General features: G+C 48.9%; 1 protein-coding gene across 13 annotated transcripts in view; it reads left to right on the top strand.

The window, feature by feature from the left end:
• The window catches only part of LOC125984621 (partitioning defective 3 homolog), a 52,594-nt gene that overhangs the window by 33,005 nt on the left and 7,274 nt on the right, over positions 1–12,315 (top strand). For 7 of the 13 annotated variants that reach the window (XM_049746645.2, XM_049746642.2, XM_049746641.2 and 4 more), the window contains exons 15-22: positions 1,815–1,968; positions 3,881–4,070; positions 4,216–4,379; positions 4,964–5,008; positions 6,799–7,101; positions 7,578–7,824; positions 7,946–8,062; positions 8,134–8,337. In XM_049746645.2, the coding sequence (XP_049602602.1) occupies positions 1,815–1,968; positions 3,881–4,070; positions 4,216–4,379; positions 4,964–5,008; positions 6,799–7,101; positions 7,578–7,824; positions 7,946–8,062; positions 8,134–8,337 (1,424 nt within the window). The remainder of the gene's footprint in view (positions 1–1,814; positions 1,969–3,880; positions 4,071–4,215; positions 4,380–4,963; positions 5,009–6,798; positions 7,102–7,577; positions 7,825–7,945; positions 8,063–8,133; positions 8,338–12,315) is intronic. The other 6 variants (XM_068653529.1, XM_049746652.2, XM_049746651.2 and 3 more) reach the window with 3 other exon arrangements.

Raw genomic sequence — 12,315 nt, 5'->3', positions numbered from 1 at the left:
CACCCCGCCTGCGAGCACACGGCACTCCCCTCTGCTGCCATGCTCTCGCTCATCTTCCCTCAACAAAATTTTAGATTTCCCCACGGCCCGTCTGCTAATTGGAAGCCCAATTTGAAGTCTGAGCTCTGTTTTGTTTTTATTCAACATGCGGCGTGCGCGTGTGTGTATTCAGGTTGAAGGCGCCACGGCGGCATGCGTGCGTTTCAGCTGTAGGTGATGCCGCAGGCGATTGCGGTGTGTGCCCACCCCACCATCCAAGCCCCCCCTACATTAATAAATACAAACTTGAAAGCCCTTTCTCCATGAGAATGCTCCTTGAGACCTCCTCATGGCACAAATCAGTCCAGCCAAATCGCTTCTCTCAATACATCCAGACATATTTTCTTTATCCTCTGCAAAGAACGACTGGCTGTCGACGTCTACAACAGCTATGTTTTGGGAGGCACCAGTGTATATTGTTTAATTTGCCCAGGGTGATTTTATTATGATTAAAAAAAAAAAAAAAAAAAAACACTAGCCAGAAGCGTGGTTTGGACATTTTTCAAATTTGCCTGCGGGGGAGCATGGCCGCGCAATGCCATGTTCGAAGGCTTTTTGCACATGTGACACGCACTTGAAATGTAGAATCAAATCATGTGTTATTTACCTTCCTGCCCGCGGCTTCCTTCCCGAGGAGCCAATTTACAATCGCAAATGTTTGCATAAATCACACGCGTGACCGCACATCCCCCCCCTCCCCTCCTTCAAATTCACCATCCTTATTCCGTCTTCAATCCCAGCTCGGTCGGAGTGGATCGACCGCCTGACGGGATCCAGACCTTCCTGCCGCTTAATTATCTGTCTGAATATGCAACACGCTGCACTGCGGCTCGTCTGCGCTCCCTCGCCGTATCAAATGCCCCCCCTCTCAACAGTCAACTCACCCCACCCCTGCTATTACCTCGGCCGGCCAAATTCATTAACTAGCTCATTTCAAGTCAAGAGCAAGCCACAGCGGCGCCTTGCAAAACCCTCAAGCCTGTCTTTTGCATCAAAATATTAGGAACAGCTTTAAAATGCAAGCCATGTTGTAATGTTTATTATATCTTTGTGATATTGGAACCCCCCCACTGCCCCTTCCTCCCATTCTCTGTGGGTGTTTTTTTGTGTGTGTCTGCTAGCGAGTCACTTGTGACGCGTCGCAGACAACGATGCTAAGCCTCATAGCTTCGGCCATCACCGTCTAGACGGTAAATGCGGCAACCCGCAGCCGATCAATACGGCCAATGATTCATTGGCCACACACGCACGCTCCTGCAGAGTCCGGGAATGCGTGTTTATGGTTAAGAGGAGCACAAAATGGTCAATTTGTTGGGCTTAAGTGGAGCCTCATCGTAAGTCCCGAGAGGATCGTCGTCAGCATGCTAGCGGGCTAATAAGAAGCCGGCCGGCCCATTGGAAATCTGTCCTCATCCATCCCGGTTATTATGCCGCCAGCATTGGTGTGCATCCCGCTGTCTGTCGGGATGGAACGAACGCTCACACTGGCGATCGCTTGATGGAAATGATTCACTTTGCTTACGTTTCCGATTATGGCACAGAACCATTCACTCCTATTACGATTCCATACAATGCATCCGTTCTAGTTATGAAGCATTACGATAGACTCAGTTTGCATTTCGAATATAAGTCAAACAATTTAAAATGCAATTCTATGCAATTAGATTTACAGAAACGATTACCAATAGAATGAGCTTCGCTTGATAGGATGAACTCCATTTCCGATTGAAATTGATCCAGTAAGAATCCATAACTCAAGTGTTTGCGTTTGCCAGGAGGCAGCGGGAGATCTACCGGGACCTGAGCAGAGCGCCAACAATTTGTCTCTGGACGAGCACGAGCGTCGTATCTCCCACTCGCTGTACGGCGCGCTGGAAGATCTGGATGACAACCTGATGCCACGACAAGGCTTGATGCCACGCACGATTGGTAAGACCTCGCGCTTCCTGCCATCTTGTGCGTCATCGTATGTGGCCGTTTCAAAAACTGTCAAGCCCAAAGTGCGCCATCCGTTTTGAAACATGAAAAGCATCAGCAGAGCAAAGCGTCAAAGGCCAATCTTTGTTTTGTAGCTCGGCTTCTTGTCGACCGCTCACCCGTGCAACGCAACACAGTCAACTCGGTTTTCATGCAAATTGGCCGTCACTTGCCGACACTCTGCAAACGTAAATAACAATAACATCTTGAGCTGCGAGTGAGTGACACGACGTGATAATTGGAGGTGCGGTTCGTTCACGCTTGACAAACGAGCCGGAGGGCGAGACAGGGACTGCTTGGCTCGCCGTTGCCATGGCAACAAGCGTATCAAGGTGGAGCGGCAGTTCTGTCTTCACAAGAATAAAATCACCTATCGGCACCTTCAAAGTAAAAGTCCAAACGTCTCAAGCTGCAGGTGCCGCTGCTCGCTCTCCACACTGCTTCAACTCCAAAGACCTTTTTTTTCCCCACTTCAGACCGCAAGTAGTCCCTCCCCAAAAAAAGGATCCGCAGCATGAAAGGTCCGGACGCCAGATAAAGGCCACCAAGACATTTTTTATTTTCCCAAGAGGAGAGGCTCAGAAATAGATGCGATGTTCCTTTTCCCCTTCAAGACAGAAGGAGCAAAGACAAAGATGAAAAAAAAAAAAAGGAATTACAAAGTCAGGTTTGATTCTAGTTTGAGATGAAAAGCTGAGCGTTAAATGGGTCCATCTTACAAGACAATATGCAATAATTAAATTTGATGATGTAATTATAAAGTAGGCTATTTCATTTCATTAATTCATTGCATTTTCAAAATAAAGTGTTGGAGCTGCAAAAGTGCATTTACATTTTCATCCTATGTTGCCATGATTCACTCTAATTGGACGAAAATATGAATTTCTTCTTTCATAATGCAAAACGATTGGCTCCACTTTCTTTCTGATCCACCGGGATTCTCTCGGCTTCCAATGCCATACGACCAATCGTACGATTACCTCCAGTGATGATAAACTAGGAATCACTGCGCTCTAATGCCATTCAAATGCTTTTCTTAATGTACCATTTTACGATTCTACGTCAATATTTGTCGGGGCCCGCTAAAACAAACAAAAGAGGTACATGCAGCATGGTCCCACCCCCATCTCACACACACACACACACACACACACACACACACACACACACACACACACACACACACGTACGTTCATTTGGAAGTGGGGATTAAGCCTTGCACTGTGTACGAGCGAAGGGTTTAAGGCCGGCTTTCCGGCGGGAGAGAGCGCCGACTTATTGTCCTTCCCTGCCTCACTTTTTATCTTCATTTGCGCCGGTGGCGCAGCTTGAATGAATCACACTGTTGCGACAACGGAACACCGCTGTGCCCGATGACAAACTCTCTAAGCTGATTAGCCCGCATCACATCGCCCTGCCTTTGCCCGCCGTCCCCAATATGTTCTTCGCTTTAAGTCAAGGTTCTCTTTTTTTATTACTGATCCTTTTCTTTGCGTCATTCATGTGCACTCTTGCCTTGTTTGCATCAGCGACCGGTCCTCTAGTGTGAATCAGAACATGAATTAAGTGACTTCCAACGAAATTGGAGTCAGTCGTTGCCAATTTCTTTAGGGGGTGAATCTCATCGATGGAAATTGGAAAGAATTGTATTTTATTGTAGTAGGACTGAATCGTGTTGGAATTTGCGTGAGTGAAATAATTCCCTCCCTTTATTCACAACCGAGACATTTCAAACTGACAATGTGGGAAATGCACAAATGTAAATTTCATAATTCAGTTGAATCGATTATCAAAAGTAATGACAGATTGATTTGATAATTGACAATAAGTGGTCAATTAATCATTTTATTTTTTATTTTTGCAGGCCACTACCAGCTTTCTCCCACTGTCAACATGCCGCAGGACGACACGGTCATCATCGAGGACGACGGGCCGCCGTTCCTACCCCCTCACCTGTCGGACCAGTCGTCAGCCAGCTCCCACGACGACGTCGGCGCAAGCGGCGGCAACGTGACGCCGTCCTGGGTGCAAGAGATGCCTGGTCCCAACCACAGGTGGCAAACAAATTTATATCTAGAGACATCTTATTTCTTGCATTCTTATTTTTAGCTCATAAAAAATGAAATGACCTTCTTTTACCTTCTTTCTTTTATTTATTTTTTTATTATAGACCAATATTTGTGTCTTGTTGCTGCATAGTTCGCAGGTTGAGGACGAGAGCCCCGCAGACCCCGACGCAGACGCCGCCTTCCGGCGCGAAGGTTTCGGCCGCCAGAGCATGTCGGAGAAGCGCACCAAGCAGTTTGGCGACGCCTCGCAGCTGGAGATCATCAAGACGCGCAAATCTAAGAGCATGGATCTCGGTAGCTACTCCTTCCCCCTTGAACATGCCATGATTTAGCCTTAGCCACGCTTCCAAGTTCACAAAGTAGGGCTGGGCGATGAATCCAACAAAGAGGAGAGAGGTCGCAAAAATCACAGTCTCTGCGGACAACTTTCAGCCACCTTCACATTAAAAATTAACGATTCTTCATTTGACGGCCGTATTGCCCAGCCCTACCGAGAAGGTTTTTTCGCATTCTGTGTTAATTGCTGTCGAGCATCGGGCCTAAATCCAATCGGCGACCCATCAAAGCTTTTTCCAAACTCTTGTAACAATTTCTGCTGCTCATCTTCTTAAGTTTTCCTCTTTGGTCCAAAATGTTCTCCTCGAACGGCCTACTCCTAAACTGCTTTCCATCCTCCTCATTCATAACATCAAGTGCAGCCCTCTCGGCTTCCCTGCGTCCATTCTTCCTCTCACTCAAGCTACGCTGGCACGGCATGCCACCTGTAACGTTTGTGATGTTGCATGAGGAATGTCATGAGCACTAACTGAAGCCCCGAATCTTTTGCCCCGCCCGCCCCCTCCCTCCCTCCCTCCCCCGTCTTCCACTTCCTTTAACAGTAGCTGACGAGATTAACCTCAGCCCTCGTCCTGATGCCGACGCAGGTAAGACTAGTAGTTAGCAGGCGCGCGACACGCTAACGTAGCTTCAATAACCTTCACGACGGCCCAGTGACAAGATGAGATCCAATTTCATCTCACGTTCTGAAAGCGGACCTGTTGCGTTAATCGTCTGTGATTGATTGCTTTCCCCTTGAATTGAGCAGCTGACAAATGACTTTGAGGGAAACGTAAGGGATGTTTTCCTTCTTCCATGTTTTCCTTAACAAGGGAGTTTGAGCAAATCTTACACTTTCTTGGCTAAACAATCTTGTTGCCATGAAAATGGCATCAGAGTGACTGTGAATGCATCAGCCAGTCCAACATTTTGTCATTTTGTCTTCCCGAATTCGGTAACAAATATTAATAACGTGACAAAACACTTTAATTTCTCTCTCTCTCTCCCTCCTTTCAACATTGCTTGTTTCCATCTTCCCGAGTTTAGGGATAGCAAAAGGCAGCGTACCATACACTGTCCGCCAATTTAATCTGAACATTCATCACGTTGCGTTGTATTGGAGACAGAACCTCATTTACTCCCCCCTCCCTTCCTGCATATTGAGCAGCAGTGTTCACTTTTGAGGTCACTGTTAAAGATGGTACATTTCATTATTTTTTTTTCTTCAAGCCGCAGATGACTTTAGCGTGGCTAATTACGCCGCCCGTGTGCACCGTTCTCGATTGAGGCGGCCCGTTGACAGCGAGTCATCCGTCACTGTCGAGTCCGCGCTCTTTTTGGCGACCTAACGACGGCGAAGTCGCTCGCTAATTATCATTGCTCGCATTAACGCGACGCATGTCAGATTGAGAATGCGCAACAACGTTTGCATCTTGAAGGAGACCTTTTGCCTGAGTTCTTCTTTCTGAGTTAGAGACAGTTTTATAACATGTTCTGATTGTGGTGACTTTGGCTTGATTTAAGGGGCGGAGCCGTTTTCTGGCCCCATGCCGTGTTGCAGTCTGCTTGCTTCTATAAAAAGAATCTCGACGCCTCCGTTGCTTTGGCGGGTGCTGCATTTCAGAAGCCAGCCACCGAAATACGTCCACGTGTTGCAAAGTGTCGCGCTAATACGGTCCCGCTTACCTTCACGCTGCTGCCGCTGCTTTTTTAGCTGTGGAACTTCAGCCAGCCTAGCTGCCAAGTTGGTGGAAAAACTTGGTGTTCCGGCCAATTCCGTAAATTAGCCAAATTGTGACATCACAGCGGCGTCAACTTCAGAAGGGCTCGCTCGCTCAGACACGTTTTCTGAATTATTTCTTTCGTTTTACACGATGGGTGGGCGGGCGGGCGCTCCAGACACAACGATCTGCATGTTGTGACATTAAAACGACAATTTTCCATCACATTGTCCCCTTTCACGGCCGCAGCGTAGCCAGTAAAAAGTTCTGGTGCGTATTTATTCAAAGCAGCTGAGAGTTTTTTCCAAATTTGCTTTGAGATGTTCAGTCTCCTCTGGGGTGATGTTAAAATAATCACACGCTCATAAATAATGCACGCTCTGTTTGACGGAGACCAAACAAGACGTGGACGACCTTCGGCTGGCTTTTCAAAGTCGAAGGTGCCTCAAAGGTGGCCCAGACAGACACACAGCAGAAATGAAGGCTGCTTGCCTCACCAGTCAAGTTGTTCTTGGGAGTGAAGAATTTCTCCGGAACCGATGGGCAGACCACAAAAGCTGGCTTGGTTTACAAATCAGTGCGCAATCTGCAGCCCAAAAAAAACAATTACATTTGTTGACAACTCTGATTGGTTGCAAAGAAGCGTTCCATTGATGGCGCCTCTCTGTGTTTATCAGGTTCGTCCACGAGGGACGTGGGTCCGTCGTTGGGCCTGAAGAAGTCCAGTTCCCTGGAGAGTCTCCAGACGGCCGTGGCCGAGGCCACGCTCAACGGCGACCTTCCTTTCCACCGGCCCCGTCCTCGTATCATCCGGGGCCGCGGCTGCAACGAAAGCTTCCGCGCAGCCATTGACAAGTCGTACGACCGGCCGGCCGCCGAGGACGAAGACGAGGGCATGGAGACCCGTAAGACCTTCGCCTTCAAACCGCGTGGCTCGCCGATCGCAATTTTCCTTCCCCGGCGAGGACCTCGGTTACCACGTAACTCGCCGCCTGGTGCCTGAAACGTTGCATTGTGACGCATGGGCGTGATAGCATCTTGGCTAACAACTGGGCGCTAACTGTTAATGTTGCGTTTTTGGGTGGCAAAGATCCCTGTTGACTCTCCATCATTCGCATCGCCGTGGCAACCACATCAGGCAGTGGGCCTTAAGGACTGATTAGTTTCTTTCTAACCTCAACTTACTTTCAGGTGACTTTGGAGGTTATTTCTTTCCACAACTTGGTTCAAGTTTGTTGCTGCTACGAGTTACTTTAAGGTTGCTTCCCTACATCGAGTTACTTGCTACTACTTTGTTCGAGTCCCAACATTCCATTACCTCTTGGTAAAAGTTAGCCACAGCTTCAGAATACTTTTACTTTTTCCTCAAGTTAATTTCATTTTGCCTACATCATCAAAGTTCCCACACGACAGGTCCCTGTTCCTGAGTCAAAACATGAGCTTGTGTGTCTTGTAGTGGAAGAAGACACGGAGGAGAGTTCTCGCTCAGGTCGAGATTCCGTGTCTACGGTGGCAGAGTTGACGCCGCCGTCGCCCGGCGGTGAAAGGCCGACATCCGCGACGATGCTCAACGGCAACGTGAAAGCCAAAGACGACAAGAAGGACAAAAGCGGCAAGGACAAGAAGAAGGGGGATGCGCACAAGGACAAAGACAAGGCAAAAGCCAAGAAGGGGATGCTCAAGGGACTCGGAGAGATGTTCAGGTAAAATGGATCGACCACTGAAGCAACATTTGCGGATTTAGACTGTGAGGCTTGTTTGGAGGTTTGACATCGACAATCTCGTCGCAGCTTCTCTGCTTGAAGAGCTTTTTGCCGTTTTCAGGATCGGGAAACACCGCAAAGACGACAGGATGGAACGCAAAGGTTCCAACAAATGGCGGCACGAGGAGACGCAAGTTTCGGACGAGGAGACGCTTAAGATGAGGATGGAGCAAGAAAGGTAAATTACATTCAACTATGCCAAATGTTGACGTTTGATAGAATAGAAAAGAAACATTTGTGCGGTGGCAGGATCCAAGCCAAGACGCGCGAGCTGCGTGAGCGGCAGGCACGGGAGCGAGACTACGCCGAGATCCCGGACGCCAGCCGCGAGCCGGAGAGGTCCTCGGAGGACGAGCGGGCGCACGGCGGCGACCGCTACTCACGCTTGCCCCACCCCCACCATCAGCACCTGGATTCCCTCTACACACACGTCAGCAAGGCGTCTACAGACAGGTACTTGCCACCATTTGCCAATTTGGGTTTCTTCCGTTCCGCTGTTGGCATGACTGCACCCGTGACTTCTTAGTCATTGTTTTTTTTTTTAATAGTGTGTGATGGGACAGTGTGACCTTTCCACCGGTTCATTTTGGTATTTGTGCGAAAGGTCTTAGCGGGCTGGTTCCGGTTAGCCCGAGGCGCAAACAAGCACACCTGTAGGAGAAAGTAATCACAAGATGGCGGCTAAATGTCAGCACACAATGCGGCCTTCTGAAATGAAAGCTTTTCAATGTCTGACCTTTGTTTTACTCTGTTTGCGCTCTTGCTTGCTGACCGGCTGTCACATTTTCACTCGGCCGTTCGCTACCTGAGCTGGAACTTTATTTTCCCTGCTTCTTTCACACAGAGCCCTGCCAACAACAACAAACTCAACCAAACAAAATTTTAAACTCATGCGGCATTAACTGGACAAGATGGCTTCAACCAGTCGTCCAATAATGTGACGCGTGAACCTTTGGCACAAGTTTACATTCTTCAAATCCGGTTTTGACATGCGGCTTGAGAGGCTCTCGGACGTTCAGCTCCTCTTGTTGCCATAGCGATGACACAATAACAGCATCATTCCCAACCTTGCCGGGATACTGTGTCCATTCCCACCGCTGCAATCGTAAAATAAACACACCCGAGATACAGAAAGTGGATATCCTCTTAGAAGACGGGAAGTGAGGGAGGCTGATGTTTGTTAGTTTGCGGCTCCAATCAGGAACCGGCCGAGAGCCTGAGTCCAAGCAAATTGCAAAAATTTCTTAAAAGTTTGTTCTGGTCCTGTGCGCCGCCGGCCCAGATTGCGGCCAAATCAATGAGCGGCGGCGTTAATCTAGCCAGAGATTTGGTCACTCCCCGAAAATGTGCCGGCGGGCAGTTTTGGTCCCGCCCTTGCTGGACTTTTCGTCTTGATCCTGCCAAGCTCACCGCAAGCGTTTTGCCGGCAAGAACGCGAAGCTGATGATTGACATTTGGCATCATAATCCCGCAGAGGCAAAACACAATGCAATCCTCTTCTTTTTTTTTTCTTGCTCAAACGCTGAACTGATGTTCTTGTTTGAATGATTTCTTGGCAACACCAAAGCCAACATTCCTCGCCCGTCCTTGACCGATCATGAACCGCCATTTTTCATATGCACTATCCTCTGCTCGCAATGCTGAGAGAAAAGCTCCTGGGGATTTTCACCGGCTCTTTATTGAACGGCCGAGGGAATCAACTAGAAAGAAAGAGGGCGCCCGCAAACATGCTCGTCTGCCTTTTTTGGCAGCCCGATAAGACGCTCGGCGTGACGCTTGTGTGAGGAACATCCTAGTCGAGGCTTTGAGTTGACTTTGATTTCCTGAGCCCTCGTCAAGCGAAGGAAAAGTTTGGCGCATTTGCAACGACGCCCGAGAGGAGCGCAGATCGTCTTTGGCGCTGGCGAACTGTGCAGGCGAAGTAGAAACAGAGTCTGGCGGCTTCGCCGGCGGGGTCGCCGGCGCGGGAAAAGCTGAGGACGCAAACGTGAACCTCGACGGGCCGCCTCAGGCACGCCAGGCGCCTTCTTTCGCGACTCTTAACTTTGGCAGGAAAGTGGCTGCCTCAGCAAAGGAAGCTTTTGCGCAGCTCGCCTTTTTTTTTTTTTTTTGCTTTGGTTGCTCTGTTGCGCTTGATCTTCAGCTTTCCGCTCCGGGTTGCGCGCTACCCACGAAATGAACTACAGCGGCTCGCTTGGCGTTGCCGCAAATGAAGTAGCCGAGCAGCCAAGACGCTTGTGCTCTCGGTTATCCTCCCTCACCGAAATAGAAAAAATAATGTTTGGTGAACGGGCGGCGTCCATTAAAAAGAAGCAGAGGCGGGCTTCCTCAAGTTTCAAAATCTCCCAAATGTGAGCGGTTTCATTTTTAATTTCAATATAAGCAATTAAAATGGAGCAAATGTTTGCTCTGCGGCCCCTCCTTGGACTTCTTGTATGGAGCGAGCCTCGCATCCTTTTAGGCTGCCATTACTGTCAGCGTGGAATCCACTTAAGGTGTTTAATATTCAGCGCGGCAGGAAGGAAAGGATTTTTTTTTATCTCCAACTGGACCAACCCTGATGGACGATATGTCACAGCGGCAGCGGGGGATTTTGTTCCGGCACAGTTTGAGAGGATGGGATTGACGGAGATGAGATGTGTGTGAGTGGGGGGGGGGTCTTTGTGGTGTGACATCAGTGTGCTTCTAAAAGGCTGACCCACATTTCATGTCAGCGTGCTTGTTCTATGAAGAGCATCTGAAATGGATGTGAACAACGGGCACCTTGGGTTCCGATCAAAACGGGTGGGAGGCGCGCGCTTGATGCCACTATGTCTGAGGCGAGCTCGCCGCCTGGCGCGTTGCCTGTTATTGTCTGCCGTGTACTCTTTCTGGAATCTTCTCTTTTGTGCTCCCGGCCAAGCTGTGCCCATAACAAGCTTTGCTTTATCTTTCAACTTTTTGTAGGTTAGCAGCCGTTTGCGCTTTGTGATGGCGCAACAGAGCGCACGTGAACTGGAACCCTCTCATTGTTTTGTGGCGTAATGGCCGCCTGGGGGCGAAGGTGGCGAGCCGGCCACGTCACGCGATTAGACGGCTGTGATGGAGTCCACCATGGGTGAGGGGGGGTCTTTGATTGGCCTTTGATTGTTTGTGGGCCAAAAGCATTCAAACAAGAAGTCCGGCAGCTTTGCGTGGTCTCCAAACACACACAAAATTTACTTGTCAGATTTGATGGGAGGTCATTTTGTCGGTCTCGCAAGATTCAACGGAAATTTTGCAAAATTTGTTGAGCCTAAATTGCTTTTTTCTTTTCTCTCCTTATTCTCTTTTTCCATTTTCTACTCCTTCATTCTACCTCTGAACTCGCTCTAAATCTCCTTCTCCGCCCTCTTCATTTCCTTTTTCTCCTCCTTTTTCATCCTCTCCTGCTTTGTCTCTTTGGCCGTCCTTCATCTTGTCGTTGGTGCACTCATTCAAGTATTTTCCGCGGGTCTTCATCGTCCAAAGTGATGACCGTAATTGATCGGCCGTTAATGTGGCACGGCGTCAATCAAGTCCAAAGAGGACTTCCGCAGGAAGTGCGACATGTATTGATTGGTCGTTATTTGCACTAATGAGCCCGGGGACAGATCGTAGTCACGCTGGCCGTCGGGTGATAAAAACAGTCGTGGATCAATAAGCCGCAACGCGCCGCAACTCATCTCTCATATTTCTCCTCAAGAGCCATGTTGTTTTGCAAAACTGAAAAGTCAAGTCATTTGATTTCTGGAACGGTTCTCCCAAAACTTTCTGTATGTGTGCGTGTATGCTAACCTCATCTGAATGTCTCCTTAATGTCTTATTTATTACCCCTCTGGCGTTCCATCAAGCAGCTTGCGTGTTCTCCAGGGGGTTGGTTTCATATGATGCTGGAACATAGTCTGGACCCTGATCCCCCCCATCTCTTTGAGGCCCTCGCCAGCCTCCTCTTCGGTGGCGTCCGTCTAATCTCTAAAATATTGGCCTGCGGCATTTCACCCATCCTCGCATCCCCTCGGCCATCCCACTGGCTCGCTGGCCGTCATTTCGTTACAGAAAAAGCGAGAAGCGCAAACCTTTTAGGCCTTCGATTCTTTTTCTCTGCATCAACCTTTCCGTGTCTTGTCTGAGTGTTCAAGACTGCCAGCGTTCAATCCAGCCAGCACTGTTTTTTTGCTTTGCAACTTCCTTCTGCTTACAGTTGCCCACTCTATCTTCCTTCCTCCCTGGCTTTCTTTATCTTGTGCCCCCCCCCACCCTCAAGCTTTCAAACCCGCTTCCCATCCTGGGATATCTTCTCCAGACAGCCGCAGACATCCTCTGGAGGGATTGCATCAAGCGTGTCGCTGACACCCTTTGACTTTTCTTTTCCATCCACGGCGCTCTTTGATGGCTGTGTCTGTCTTCCCCATTGCCATGATGGTTGGGGGA

Source organism: Syngnathus scovelli, chromosome 17, assembly GCF_024217435.2.
Source record: "Syngnathus scovelli strain Florida chromosome 17, RoL_Ssco_1.2, whole genome shotgun sequence".
Lineage (NCBI taxonomy): Eukaryota > Metazoa > Chordata > Actinopteri > Syngnathiformes > Syngnathidae > Syngnathus > Syngnathus scovelli.
This window is presented reverse-complemented; position numbering and strand designations above follow the sequence as displayed.